This window comes from Mycteria americana, chromosome 9 (assembly GCF_035582795.1).
Source record: "Mycteria americana isolate JAX WOST 10 ecotype Jacksonville Zoo and Gardens chromosome 9, USCA_MyAme_1.0, whole genome shotgun sequence".
Classification (NCBI taxonomy): Eukaryota; Metazoa; Chordata; class Aves; order Ciconiiformes; family Ciconiidae; genus Mycteria; species Mycteria americana.
Window position 1 is genome coordinate 6,095,783 of NC_134373.1, and position 15,087 is coordinate 6,110,869.

The following is a 15,087-nucleotide window of genomic DNA, read 5'->3' on the forward strand; positions in this document are numbered from 1 at the left end:
GGAGCGGCTGAGGGAGCTGGGACTGTTTAGCCTGGAGAAAAGGAGGCTGAGGGGAGACCTTATTGCTCTCTTCAACTACCTGAAAGGAGGTTGTAGAGAGGTGGGGGTCGGTCTCTTCTCCCAGGTAACAAGTGATAGGACAAGAGGAAATGGCCTCAAGTTGCGCCAGGGGCGGTTTAGATTGGATATTAGGAAATTTTTCTTCACCGAGAGGGTTATCAAGCATTGGAACAGGCTGCCCAGGGAAGTGGTTGAGTCGCCATCCCTGGAGGTATTTAAAGGACGTTTGGATGAGGTGCTTAGGGACATGGTGTAGTGGTGGTTTTGGCAGAGGTAGGTTTACGGTTGGACTCGATGATCTTAAAGGTCTTTTCCAACCTATACGATTCTGTGATTCTGTGATAATTGCCTGGGAAATACAAAGCGAAATGGCCACTTTCCATGCCAAACAGTTTATAGTCAAGAGACAACAGCTGAATTTAACAGACAGCTCAAGGAAGTGCAAGATCCACGTCAGATGAACTGTAACATGTATTCTGTAATCATACTCCTCACTAAATCTGGGGAGCTGATCAAAAGAATAGTAAAAGAAATTGAAGGAATTCACACACACCAAATAGAAAAGATCCTAGGAGCTCAATTAATTCAGCTAAAACACAGGATCCTTGTTTTAGTACTCCCTTAAACAAAAAACCAACCAAACAGATTTTGCTAAACTAGAATTTGATACTTAAATTTTAGAGGCAACAGTCCCTACTCATGGAAAGAGTACTAATAGCTTCAAATATCAAGTGTTGAGCATCAAGTATCAGTTTTCAAATCAGTTTCCTTATCTTTTAAGAAGAGAAGAGTTTTGAGTCACTATGTCTAGATTTTCTTTACTCCAGCATAATGGAGAAAATTAGGTTGTTCAGTTTAAGTTCAAAAAAATATCTTGTGTTTATCTTTTCATGCAAGCTGGCTTTCCCAAAGCTCAGCAGGTATGTCCCTTAGCGTCCCTTTTTATTGTTCAAATCCAAATTTCCAAGATAAGAACTAAGGTTTTTATCCTTTCCTTTCCTGCCCTTTCCCATCTAGCAAAATAAACTCTTTTTCTCACCTTTCCGTGCAAAACAGAACACTATTATATGACTAAACAGCCCTGATGCAGATTATGTATTGCCTGAACATTTTTCCCAAAAGAACAACCTTCCCCATTTTATTGCCAAGATCTAGACAAGTTAGAGCTCAGCTGAAAATACCTCCTCTGCTGAACTTGCTGCGGGGATGACTCAGACTTTCACAGGAATTTATGTCTTGGTAATTTCAATCTACTCTAGAAAAAAATACAGCTTCTCCCCTTGCTATTAACAAGAGACCAACAACGTATGGTACGTCATGGATGGGATTTGTCTCCTCTAACATTAGCCAGGTAAGAGTTGGAACTGGTTGCTTAAGCTGCTACTGTAGTCGGTGGAAAGATACTGAATCCTCCAGAAAATGATACCTTCAACTCCAGCTAGACAGATCGAACACACCCCATCCGACTGGCAGAAATCTGTGCACTGCTGCTAACTGCCTTCAAAAAAGGGAGAAGCATCGACTTACGGCTCCTGTTGTCGGTGGAAGTTTTGTTACTGGCTAGAGCCCCATCAGACAGCTTATGACCCTCCTGATTGTGGTTCCCAGTTTGTCCTCAATGAGCATGATGCACATTTTACAGATGGTTGAGGCACAGCAGTGATGTTACTCTGTCCCAGCCACATAGAAAGTCCCAATGCCCTGCTCGTTTCTACCAACCAAACACCTTTCCTCAAAGAAACTTTCTGAAACTCACTAGATCCTGGCAACGATTGCTTCATTTTTCTAAAATATGAGTCAGGAAGAAGGAGCTTGCTTTTTATCCAGAATAATTCAAGGCTTAACTGTACAGACTGTACTTGGGCAAGCCTTCCATTAAATGAGTGCTGTCTGAACACAGGAGCTGCAAGATGTTATTTCTGTACAATCTGCAATGATCAGCCAAAATTCTAAATTTCAAAAATTTAAAAATTATGGTTTTGAGCTGTGACAGAGTTTTGAAGTTGTGCCTGAAACTCCTAAATTCTCTTTGCATTTGTAGATCTGCAATTAACAAGGGATGAATTAATTTCTAATTTTCAGTCCAGAACAAATCCCTTCAAATGTCTTGCAAATCCACAAAACCGGGAATGTATAAAGGAAACAAAAGCAGACTGACAGAGATGAATTTATCTTACAGTTATGAACTGTTGACTTGGTAAATGCACAAACTCATTCCAGTGAATGCCGCTAACAGTGTGGAAACAATTGCCTTCCAGTCTCTCATTAGCTAAGTACTTCAACAACAGCCACGTTACAACATCAATCCACCCTAAACAGCTGCCTCCTGTGGCTCTGGTTTGGGAAAGCAGCAAAGCTTGAACCTTATAGCTCATTTATGTTCATCACTGTCCTGAGCAGTGACATTCTCAAAGTGTTGGCTCACTTATGTCGCAGATCACAATGGATTGGAGAAAAAGTGCATGATGTGCCAAAGGAGATGGGAGACAGAATGGGACCCAGTAACAACTCAGACCTCACTTTTTGCTAAGCCTATATTTTCCACTGCCTTTTAGGACACTCTTCATCAACCAGTGCAACAATAGCATATAATCTAGATCTTCAGATTAATTTGCAGGCTGTCATCAGTGTTTGTAACATGGTGCAAAGACACGTGAAACAGGAGGATGAGGAGTTATAACATGCCGTCTCAAGGGGAAATTGCTGAATACCCTTTTGACCTGCAGTTCTCCCAGGAGGTGCTCAGCTCTTGGTGGGCCACTAGACCTGTCTGCCTCTGCACTGACTTTGCATCCTGGCAGGCTGTAGCTGAGGCAGGGAACACTTCAGGAGCCTACTGTTCTCTGCAGACTGGATCGTAAATTCATAGAATCATAGAAGCATAGAATCATTAAGGTTGGAAAAGACCTCTGGGATCATCTAGTCCAACCGTCAACCCAACACCTCCATGCCTACTAAACCATGTCCTGAAGTGCCACATCTACATGTTTTTTGAACTCCTCCAGGGATGGTGACTCCACCACCTCTCTGAGCAGTCTGTTCCAATGCTTGACAACCCTTTCAGTAAAGAAATTTTTCCTAATATCCAATCTAAACCTCTCCTGACGCAACTTGAGGCCATTTCCTCTCGTCCTATTGCTAGTTACTTGGGAGAAGAGACCGACCCCCACCTCTCTACAACCTCCTTTCAGGTAGCTGTAGAGAGCAAGAAGGTCTCCCCTCAGCCTCTGCTTCTCCAGACTAAACAACCCCGGTTCCCTCAGCCGCTCACCATCAGACTTGTGCTCCAGACCCTTCCCCAGCTTCGTTGCCCTTCTCTGGACACGCTCCAGCCCCTCAATGTCTCTCTTGTAGTCAGGCGCCCAAAACTGAACACAGTGTTCGAGGTGTGGCCTCACCAGTGCCAAGTACAGGGGCACGATCACTTCCCTAGTCCTGCTGGCCACACTATTTTTGATACAAGCCAGGATGCCATTGGCTTTCTTGGCCACCTAGGCACACTGCTGGCTCATATTCAGGAGGCTGTCAACCAACACCCCCAGGTCCTTCTCTGCCTGGCAGCTTTCCAGCCACTCTTCCCCAAGCCTGTAGCGTTGCATGGGGTTGCTGTGACCCAAGTGCAGGACCTTGCACTTGGCTTTGTTGAACCTCATACAGTTGACCTCGGCCCATCGATCCAGCCTGTCCAGATCCCTCTGTAGAGCCTTCCTACCCTCCAGCAGATCGACACTCCTGCCCAATTTGGTGTCATCTGCAAACTTACTGAGGGTGCACTCAGTCCCCTCACCCAGATCATTGATAAAGATATTAAACAAGACTGGCCCCAACTGAGTCCTGGGGAACACCACTTGTGGCTGGTTGCCAACTGGATTTAGTGCCATTCACCACAACTCTCTGGGCTTGGCCAGAGAGTTTTCCAGGTAGTATTTTACCCAGCCTAAGAGTAAGATTAAATTAAGATTAAATTAAAAGATATCTAGGTTGGCTTTACCCTTGTTTGCTGGCCTATGATGCTTTATAAATACTCTGCCTGGTCAGTAATGAAAAGATTCAATTGGTGCACTTTTGTACTCCGATATGGTACAAACCACATCCACAGGCAGAACTTGTTCTGCCTATGAAGAAAGAAGAAAAAAAATGAAGAAGAAAAAAATCTGAACAGAAAAGAAAAACTCCATTCTTGGCATCTGAAACAGATTTCCAACCCCTTCTCCCAGTTCCCCCATGCTTCCCTTGGGCTGTCTGAGAAATAACAGATGCAAATGGGTTACTTTTGAAAGCACAGCATTTCCTCCACAGCTGATGCGGTGCGAAAATCCATCTGAAGCCCAGCAGACATACCCATGAGCAAGTCGCCTCTGAGCTTTGCCAAGAATGATACATTTCACCATAGTCTACTATAAAGAGAAAACCAGACAACCACCTACTGGCTGCATCACAGAGCGGAGAAGCCCTCATTCTCCAGACTGCAAAATACCAATTAAACACATCTCAAGCCATCTATTCCTAGTAGGACCTTAATGCAGTGCAAAGTTAGCTTGCTTCTTCCCACAGAAGCATGTTCTTTGCCCAACCCCCCCATCAGGTGGAGCAATTTCTCTCCTTTTCTTTGTTTCTGTGGCTGGCAAGTCAGAGCTGAAGTAAAAATCAGTCTGCCGTCTGATGAGTTTTTGATGAAATTCAAGGCTGAAGCACTGCATTTCTTGATTTATTTAGCATTCAGACATCCCTTGCTTCTTCATTTCTACACCTCAGCCTCTGGCAGTTTCAGAGTGCGGCTGCTTTCTCTACAACAGCTGTAAGCTAAGAAAAGACCTTGTGCTAGGTTCAGATATGCCTCTGGTAAAAGGATAGTCTGTCTCCAAATGACACTTTTGGGCTGCATATCTGTATTCCTTTAGTGATTTGCATGTCATGTTTATGTACTTAACTTGCCCAGATATATGCTGGCTTTTTGTCTGCTTGTTTTTCCTGTGGTTATTGCTATCAGCACTTCCAGTTCAGGTTATAAAACTTGAGCAGCTTTCTGTTGGTTTCATGTATCATCACTAAAAGCAGATAGCAGATAACAGCCCATTTTAGCCAGTGCAATGTCTGCCACCAGACATTAAAGAAGTGAGCAGACACAAGGAAATGAAATTAGCTTTCATGTGTTCCTCTTACAGACCCTATAAAATTCAACTGCTGAAATTGGAAAAGAATTAATCCTAAAACCTCTTGTCTAGACTGAGCAACTATGGCATAAAGGAGACATAAAGGAAAAACTCAGTGAGTGTCTCTTTGCCCAACCCACAGCTCAGTAGCCACATACCACTGGGAATTAAAAAATGCTTTAGCTTCAGTGACATTATGTCCACCCAGCAGATTTCCCCTGTGATCCCTGAAAGAGTGAAATGCCCGCTGCTGTGCCATTCTTCACTACCCAGCAAAGACTCCGTGCAACTCTGTAGAACTGCTAAGGAAATGTAGCTGTCTAGGCATGGTGTTTACAAAGAAACACAATTTGCTGTGGCCCCCTGGTCTTGTATGGTTGTTATAGTCCACAGAGAGTAACAGGGAGGAGGAGGACAGGCTAACATGGTGCTGGTTTAGAGCCCCATGTCCAGCAGCTGGGCTTGTTACGAGGAATGCTAATCCAGATGCACACTCTGAACTTGTTCCAATTCTCCTGGAGCCCCTGCACACCCTGACCATCTGCTACGCAATACGTCAAATGGGAGTTGAACTCCCACACAAAATAATTACACAGGCACTTGTCAAAATAAAGGCAGAAGAACCTTTGCTGAGGCTTTATCTTCTTAACTTTATCTGAGTAACTGGCTACTGTCCAAACCCTGGAAAGCACTAAATGTGTTAATTTACCATGAAAACAGGATCAATGCCTAAGAAATATGTGAGCCTGTTTTTTTCCTCTGGAAGACCTGCAGTAGGCATAGGGTTGCAATGTTAAGTTTTGATCCAATTTATTATTTTTTTCTGAGGCAGCACTAGGCAAACCTCACTGTTCTGTACGTTCCACTCTGTATTCCAAAACTCATATATATACGTAAGTATCTGATCTGGAAACACTGTGCAAGCCAGCTTTCTGGAATGTCTTGTTTTCAGGACAGCTGAATGGGGGAGCATGTTATTCACCCTGATGTTCCATCCCTGGAGGTAGTTGAGAAGTGAACCTTTCATAAAGCACTCACACTGCCGCTGCTATAACTCAGCAATGTCAGGGAAATGAAAGGGAGCTGGGGGCACTGGGTGTTTTCATCATGGGGTTGTGTCCAGAATCAGTATGAAATGCACAGGTACTTTTTACAAAAAAATAAATCAACAGAATTGTTTACACCCACAAGACTGAGTTGTCCATATTTTTAGCATAAATGTTGGTAAGCGATATTCTTTTTCCTCATTCAGCCCCTTTGCTTCTAAATAAAATAGGATTTCTTTCAGTTTATAAACGGTTTTATAACTCTTTAAACATTAATAAAATGGACCACTTCATCCTGTAAGCCAGAACGACAGTTCTTCCCAATAGAAAGACAAACAAATTGCTTGGACATAATTCTGTCTTTTAATGCCGTCTGTGTTACCATTTCTGCATTGCCCAAAAATGAGAGAAGACTATTCCAGCTCTGGCCATAGCTCTGCTTGGTAGGGCATCAAGCAGAGACTCTTCAGAGGAAGGTATAAACACCATACCTCAGGCAGATTTATGGTACTTCCAGTCTGATCTTTCCTCAGTCTCCCAAAGCTTCTGCTTAGCTTTAAAGCCTACATATTTACTGTCCTTTCCAAAGTTTAGTAAGTTCTGTCTGTAGTAACAGGGGATTTTGCTACCCTACACATATGTTCAGTCTTTAGCGGAAAGCAATCCTCATGACAATGCGCTTCATTGCATAGCTCTGCAAGGTATGAAACTATCTCTTTTTTCCAGCTTTTAATTGCATCAACATGTCCCTGAATTCTTGTTCTTTCAGACAGTGAGAACAGAAAATCTGGATCTGCCTTCTTACACGTTCACTTTTTCTTATTTTATATACATTCTCCAGTTTATAGAATTTAAGCCCTGTTTCCTGCTTATTTAAACCCTACAGCAAGAAAAACAGTTAAGTCTAATATCTGTCCCCTCCCATCATCTTTAACTTGAGGTGGATTTACCAGGTTGGAGGCTGCAACCCTCATTAACATCACCCAACACAATGCACATGTCACATAAAATGACACAGGAAAAGGTCATGGTGCTGTGCCATCCTGCTAATATCTATCTAGGTTGAATTTGAACCTGCTTGAATTAAAATAAATCTCTCTCATTTGCTGGTATTGATGAAGACTAAGTAAGCAGCAACTGCTGAGACTCAGGCTGAAACATATCTATGGCATGGAATGCAAACTCTTCTTTCAAGTTTTTCAACTGATCTCAGTGAGGCAATGTTAGTTTTCAGGTGACAAAATACTTTTCTGAAAATTGTCCTGGCCACTGCCATTTAACATCACTTAAACAACCAATGTATATGGACAATAGAAGCAGCATTTGCAGGGCAACTCAAAATGGCTCCCACCCCATACCTATCCCAAAGGTGCACACATAACACTAAATCACATATGGATGAACATAAAGAGTGGAATCCTTACCTGCCCTCCTTTGGGCTGGTATTTGATGTTATCTGTTGATCCAATTTTGGACCTGACGTTCTTGAGGTCAGGTAGAGGCTGATTAATAACTCGTAGCTGCTTCGGAGTGGCTGGAGATTTAGGAGGAGTGCGAATTATGGCAACTTTTTTCTCAGTAGGTACCAGTATGGCAGATTTGGGGGTCCCAGGAGTGTGTGGGGTTCTGGAGTAGCTGGGTGTCCCTGGAGTGCCTGGGGTACGGGAGGCGTAGCTTGGTGGTGTCCCTGGAGTGATGGCAGTGGAGCCAGGAGTAGTGGGGGTAGAAGTTCCACTTTTTCCTGTTCTGCTACGAATTGGCTCTGATCCTACATGCAAGAAAAAAACCAGCATTAGACCCACAGAAATACAGCTCCTCTTTCCTCTGTACCTCTCAAGACTGCATCCTTGTGTGCCAAGCGAGATACAGCTCTAAGATGGCTGTGCTAGTGCTGGAACAGCTGGATGTCTGTCTCTGTGTCTTATTTTGCTCATCAACCTTCCAGGAGTTACCTTGTTACGTGTGGCTGAGCTAGTACATTGCCCACATGGTGACTGAGCTCTCCACTCTGTAGCACAGGTGCACTTCCCACAACACCTATGCTTCCTGCAAAGCTCCCTAAACAAGGCACAATATCACATTGATTTCCATCTTGGGGAAAGGACTAGAAGCACCCTTGGAATCTAACCTTTGGGACTTGATCTGACAACCTGCCTAGCCAGTAAGAATGTTGTCACCAATTTCAATGGATTTGGGCGTTAAACTAGAGGGTGGGTAAAATTCTGATTGTAATCCTGAAACTAAAGACTCTGAGTGCCTGGCTGCTGCTGGTCACATACCACTGCTGGTAATCTGGTGTCTGCAGCTGAACTCTGGGTGAGCATTCAGCTGGTGAACAAGTCATAGCTCTGTTGTGGGGATGGGCAGATGTCCCTCAAGTTCAATTGCTATTTTTCTTTAGTGCAGTGAAAGAAAGCAATTACAGAAGGCAACCTTGATTAAAAGTCACATTCTAGTTACATCTGCACGCAAGTTAAAAACAAATAAATACTGTAACATTTTGTAGCAGCTCCATTCAGTGTTTATGGCATTGCTAGTCCTTTTCACTGAGCACAGGAATCCGTTTAGTAGTGGCATTGTGCTTTCTGCAGCCAGATCTGCTGGTGGCTCTCAAACACAAACGAACAGAAGCCAAGATATCTCCATATGCTGCTTAAAGCAAAGCTTTGCTGAGAATACTTGGGGAGAGAAAGACCAAACCAACCCCCAAAGCCTGAGAACCCCAATGCCGAATGGGTGCATACACGTTTTCACCTTTAAAACGTTCAGGAATTAGAAATCCAATGGGCCTCTCTAGAGCATCCACTGGGACTAATCAAAATCTTATTTAAACTATTTGTTAATCATTCTGTTTATTTAATGGTGGTGGACCAAATGCAACGAACTGCTGCCCCTGGGGTCCAGGAGAAACTCTTTGCTCTACGTGAGTCATTAGATAGATTGAACATGCCCCACTCTCACCTCCAGTTTCCCTGAATGGTTTCTTTCTTTCCAAACCAATGCTAAACCAGAACCTTCTCACTATACCAACTGAGACAGAAAGGGAATGATTTTTTTTTTCCAGCTCCCTGCAGCTTTGGTATATTTATTTTTCATTCCTCAGCCCTTCACCACATTGGCAAATGCTCAATGGTCTCTCACTCCTAGTGAGCAGAATGGGCTGCTGTGCCAGCTGGGGGTCACTGTGCTTACAAAGGGTCTCTGTTTTACCCTTAGAGCATCACCCAAGACTTTCAAAGGACTTTTTTTGTAGAATTTAATCATCTACTTCCCTTAAGCTGTCTTAAAAGAGGCTGAGATTGGTTTCTAAAGAGAGAAACCAGAGGAATTCCTATTGGAAAGCAGGGGGCCACATCCAGGTTCTGAGGCCTGGGCTGAATGCAAATCCACCTAAAAGTTCTGGGGGTATTTGGTAGAATTCTCTTTGTCCTGTAATTTCTTTTGGCTTGTGATTTCCTAACATTGGTCCTCACAAAAGGACCTTGCTGGTTTACTATCCTAACTTCCCTCAATGAGTCACTCCACTAGCTAAAATCTCAATTCTCAGCAGAGTTTTTACCCTAGGATTAGAGTACAGGGAGATCATTACTGTGAAACAGCAATTTAATGACTATAATATTAGGTTCACTTTTCCAAGATCCATCAGAATATTTTATATTGCCTACTTCAGGTTTGTCTCATTTTTCTTGCTGCTGTTTGTAAATGCCCTGTGTTAAATATCTTAACCAGCTCTGAGCTCCTGGCAAAGGCATTTTCTAATATTAGCAATTCGTCTGAGCAGCAGTCCTAGCTCTGGGCATTGCAGACTATGGAAAGGGTGCATCCTGTCCCCGGTTTCAAGCCCTTGCTGCTCAGCACTTGGTATCTGAACAAAAACAGTCTGTGGGGCTTTGATTTCCAACTGCACACCTCAGACCTACCCCTCTGTGTAAAAGGCAGGGACACGTGATGCTATGGCAGTATGACAAATCTAACAAGGATGGGAGACATTCACAGCAGTAGGAAAGGGTTAATATCCAAAAAACGTACGGGTGGTCCGTCGTACTGAAGAGGAAAGGGAAGCTGTGAGGGAGAGAGAGTTCTCCTCTCTGTCTCGGTCTCCTGATACACCTCTTCGAGGAGGAAGAATAGAAGAAGGTCTTGGTAGAGAGGAACGCTTTTCGGGACTCTTGCTTACTCCATCCTAATAGTAGCAAAATAAAAAAGGAAGGTTTAGTTTTCAAAACTCACTCTCTGGGCTGTGATTTCTCTCAACCTATATACAGAGGGGGAAACCTCATTCTATGGGCCCAGTTTACTACTCACACAGGAAGCTGTGGGGATCCAGACACCTCCCACGCTCTGCTTAGCTCCCTGGTGCTTCTTTACTGCATCAAAACACCCAATAGTCGTCATCTGAGCTACTTGAGACAGATACAGATACTCTTGGATCTAAATATGGATGGATTCCACATTTGGTTCTTAATAAGGAACAAGTTTTGTTTAGTGCAAGTTGAAAGTAAAAAAATTCTCTGGAGCTCAGGCATGAAATTCTTATGTAAATTTACCTGCAAAGTTACTGCAGTACTGGTGCTCAGAATACAGCCCACACTATATTGTTAGGTGATGTGTGATTTTTGCATTTGCAAACACTAACTTTTAATTTTTTTACAGAGAAAAATTTTTAATTACAGCTTATTTTTTGAGTGCAGAACTATTAATTCTGGTGTATTCTCTTATTTCCTTCCATACTCATCTTTTTACTTTTTGAAATCAGCAGATACCTTCTTTTTACCAGGGTTAGAGCAATGGACATGTATGTTAGAATATTTTTGAACTTATGGGACGGGCAGCCAAAGACAGTCTTGCACAAGCAGACAGACCTCCCAAAGGCAAATATGATGATGGTCCCAACCAGTAAAAGACAAACCAAGCATAGCGTTACACAGAAAATGGAAGTTAATAGTGAAACCAGTTTTTAAATGGGGATAGTCATCAACTCAGCATCAAGTAGATTTGAAACACAAGTGAAATGTAAATATGAGGAAGCTAGGATGGACTGCCAAACATCTCCTTAAATTTATACTGCAACTTCTTCAACGTGGTCCCATGCATAGACCAAATTAGGTTCCTAGAGTATTTGGCTTCCGCCCTTATTGCTGGTGATTAGAACTGTACTCTCCTACACTGGGGACTGAATTTGTTTTCAGAGAATATTCACTGGTTGAAAATTACATTTTTTAAACTTGGAAGGCAAATTAGTACTGCTGTTCTTTGCCACTTACCCACGTGCAAATGGGTGCAACTTCTTAGCAGTCAATGAAGCAGCATCCATATCATCAAGAGAAAGAAGATATGTCCTTCTAGTTTAACTTATTTCACTTATGTTTCCTCTGGAGAATCTCCTTTGTTTTTATCCATTTTGTAGCACAAATCTTGTAGCCTGATAACTGGTTTTCCTGCCACTGGATGTAAGTAATCCCACATAAGCTTCACAGAGAGTTACTCAAATTCAGTGGGGAGATAATGTGATCCATGGAATTCACCTACACATCTCCAAGCTAACTCTCTCTACCAACTCTGCTACCTTACCTTAGCATCTGATTTTGAGTAGGGCAAGCAGTCTCTTGGGCCTGCTGAGGAGGGCCGTACATAATAACTGTCTGTATCGAGAAAAGTGGCCCTTTTAGTAGTTAATGAGCAAGCTGAGCTGGGTCTTGGAGGAAGCAATGACTTTGCTCTAGCCTTTGAGGCAGGAATCTTTGACAAAGAGGCAGTCTAGTCATGAGAAAACAAACAAAAGAAAACACAACATGAAGCTGGACAAAAGGAAAACACATGCAACATGGACCAAAAAAAAAAGCCAAGCTATGAATTAATACTTTTCCTGTGTCTGGTAATGGTGTCTATGCAGTTCTGACATGCATGAAAGTTTTAGTTCTGTGTTGTTTACTGAAACCATCTGGGTCTGGACAGAGTTACTGATTCTAGGAAGTGCCTTTTTCTGCAGATGCTATTTTTGTCTTGCGTTAATAGGACAAAACTGGTGCCAGGTATGGCATTTAACTGGTACAACTGCTGGTTGGCTGCATTAGAAGCAAGTGCAAAACTACAGAGAACCAAGAGATCCTAGTCCTTTAAAACTAAGTTGTGCATTTGAAATACAACCCTCCAGGCTACAGTCAAGAATAAAACAGTGGGAATCGTAAAAGCAAAGTTACACCAGTATTCCCACAATGGCAGAATGACATGACAGTATTGCTTCTTGTGCCACTGTGTACACACAAAATCCCTAATGCACGCCAAACGCTGTATTCTGTGCATTTGGTGTCACTCTATAGAGTGACAATGTGGAGTCCTGGGATGAGGAAACCCATGTATGGTTAAAAAGTTGACATGATATGTCATTGTGATCAGATACTTGTCTGATTCTGAATAATGATAATACCCCATTGAAAGAACAATTAAACATCAATAGGACAGATTGAAAAGTCTTTGTTGACACTTAGGAGCACCTAACAAAAGCTTCCTTGCAAAAAGGAATTTCCTTGAAAGAGAAAAGGTTGCTTGCTCAAGCAACACTTTTTTTTCTCCCATGGGTGTAACTGATACTACAAAGAACAATTGCAAGGCTGTTATCTTGGCAATGTAGTCCTGATTTTGTCTGTATTCATACAAGCCTGAAGTTACACATAGGACCAATCCCAATGGGCCTGTAATTATGGGATTTGGTACAGAACTTCAGCCATGAAAAATCTGGCATTTGATCTAAGTTAGTCACCTAGATTCTCTCCATGTTCAGAAAACGTGTCTGAGTTACTCCTTAAGTTGTCTTTGTTAGAAAATGAGAAAAGAATGGGTTGTCAACTCTCTACTGACAGGCATCTGGCTTAGGCTACATACCCAGCCTACAGAAAACTGAGGCTGGTGTGCTGAATGTCATCCATGACATCATCAACGTGATTAAGAGTTGCAGAACTGTGTAACAAACAATTCCAGTCCTACAACACAGCTGAGAAGACTTCTATTGGATATCATCATCCATATCAAGTAGCTCTACTGAGCGAGACAAGAAATTAGTTCAAAGGATGGAAGTGCTTTACTAGCAAGAATATATTCCTAGAATGAGTTTTGCAACATATTTGCATCTCTTTGTTTTAATACTTATTTCACTGTCTGAGAATACACAGAATAAAATCAGTGAATAATTATTTCAAACAGAAACTGAACAATATGTGTTTCTGTCACATCAAAGGCTTCTCCAGACTTTGACTGATATGTCATAGTTCAATTTATGGGTCCCATCCACTTGTGAAACTTTGGGCCATGTTTACAAATCCACTAAGGTGTTTATTGATGCTGAAACTCTGTGGAAGCTGGGTATCTATGTTGGGTGGCTCCAAAAAGCAGACATTCTGCAAACACTTTTCACCTGGTTTTCTGAACTTGAGATACAACTACGCACGCACAGTTTGAGGCCCAAATGTTCGTTCAGTGGTTTTCGCCTTTTTCAGCTTGCGGGTCATGCAAAATGTTTCCCCTAACTAGACTGGAAAACTCTTACAGATTAAGATTCTAGGCACAATGTAGAGCCCTTGTCCTTTTCACTCATATTGCATACAGTGTCCTGCATGAATATGTGCATCTAATGGGGATGCTAAAGATGGACAAGACTGAGATCTTTCAATGGAACAGCTGGGGAAAAGGCATGACCTTGAGCTAATGCACTGCTCTGAGATTATCACAGTCTAGATCCCCTCAGTGTTATTTAGGGAGCAAGGCATTTTTTAGTATCAGTAACAGCAGCAGAATCTGGCCCAACCAGATTTCAGTGACGTGCTCAAGGCTGGTAGAGCAAGCAAAGAAACCAAATGCCTCAATCCCTGCCTGTGCTTTACCCAGAAAACTATTCTTATTCTCTGTTAGCAGTACATTACCTTTGACCTCTGTTATAATTAATGTTGCCTGAAGTACCAGCTGTCCACAGGACAAAGATCTATGTAACCCTGACTATGACTCAGGGATTGCTGAACTTGGGATGCAGAAACCTCACTTTATTTCAGAGGTGTTCCTAAAACATGACCGATGTTCTCAACATCTCGCAGGTACACAGCTCCTTCCAGCAGATGGAACTGCTTAGCCTTTCCTGAACTCGTTCTGCAAAGCAGTATGTAAACTGTAGTTTGAAGATGGATAACAAAACTGATCAGGTTGGATGATCTAAAATTACCAGTAGAGAGGAAAAGGCTGCACTTGAAGGACATAAAAGCTGAAAATCAGGAAGAAACACAACAACAAAAAGGGAGAGGTCTTTATAAAAGCAGAGGTGAAGCCAAGGCACAGAAGAAAAAATGTCCAAGAGATGCGTGAGTGTGGCAATCAGAGAAATGAGGCAACAGGGAAAGTAAGCTGGGGACAGACTTCTGATCTTTGCCATAACATAAGGGAAAGGAATAAGAAAGATGTAGAGAAAGCAGATAATTTAGAGAATGATTTTGCAGTGCTTGTACTTAGAGCACTCCATGAACACGGATGACTCTGAAAATGGGCCAGTACTGGCTTCTTTTGCGTAAGTGTTGATCACCCCCAAGAAAAGACAGTAATAAACCATAGTGTTGACTCAGACCAGAAACCTGTCCAGATATTTCTTACTGTACTAGTAAAGAAGCTCTAGCAGTTTCCCAGTTAGGAGCTGAAATGGGTCAGACCTGAAAAACCACATGAAATCCCAGAATCCATGGCTGAATTCAGGTCTAAATTTCACAGCTCCTCCAAAGCCTCCAATCAGTTACACTGCTATCATCATTAACCATTTCTTATGATTCATAAATAATGTGCAGCACTTTATG

At 42.4% G+C, this 15,087-nt stretch overlaps 1 protein-coding gene across 1 annotated transcript in view; it reads right to left on the minus strand.

Annotated features, from left to right (window-relative positions):
- MAP2 (microtubule associated protein 2) overlaps window positions 1-15,087 on the minus strand; it is a 75,147-nt gene that overhangs the window by 9,857 nt on the left and 50,203 nt on the right. Inside the window, exons 9-10 of the mRNA XM_075511225.1 lie at window positions 10,289-10,442; window positions 7,684-8,027 (exon numbers count right to left, since the gene is read on the minus strand). Coding sequence (XP_075367340.1) covers window positions 7,684-8,027; window positions 10,289-10,442 — 498 coding nt within the window. The remainder of the gene's footprint in view (window positions 1-7,683; window positions 8,028-10,288; window positions 10,443-15,087) is intronic.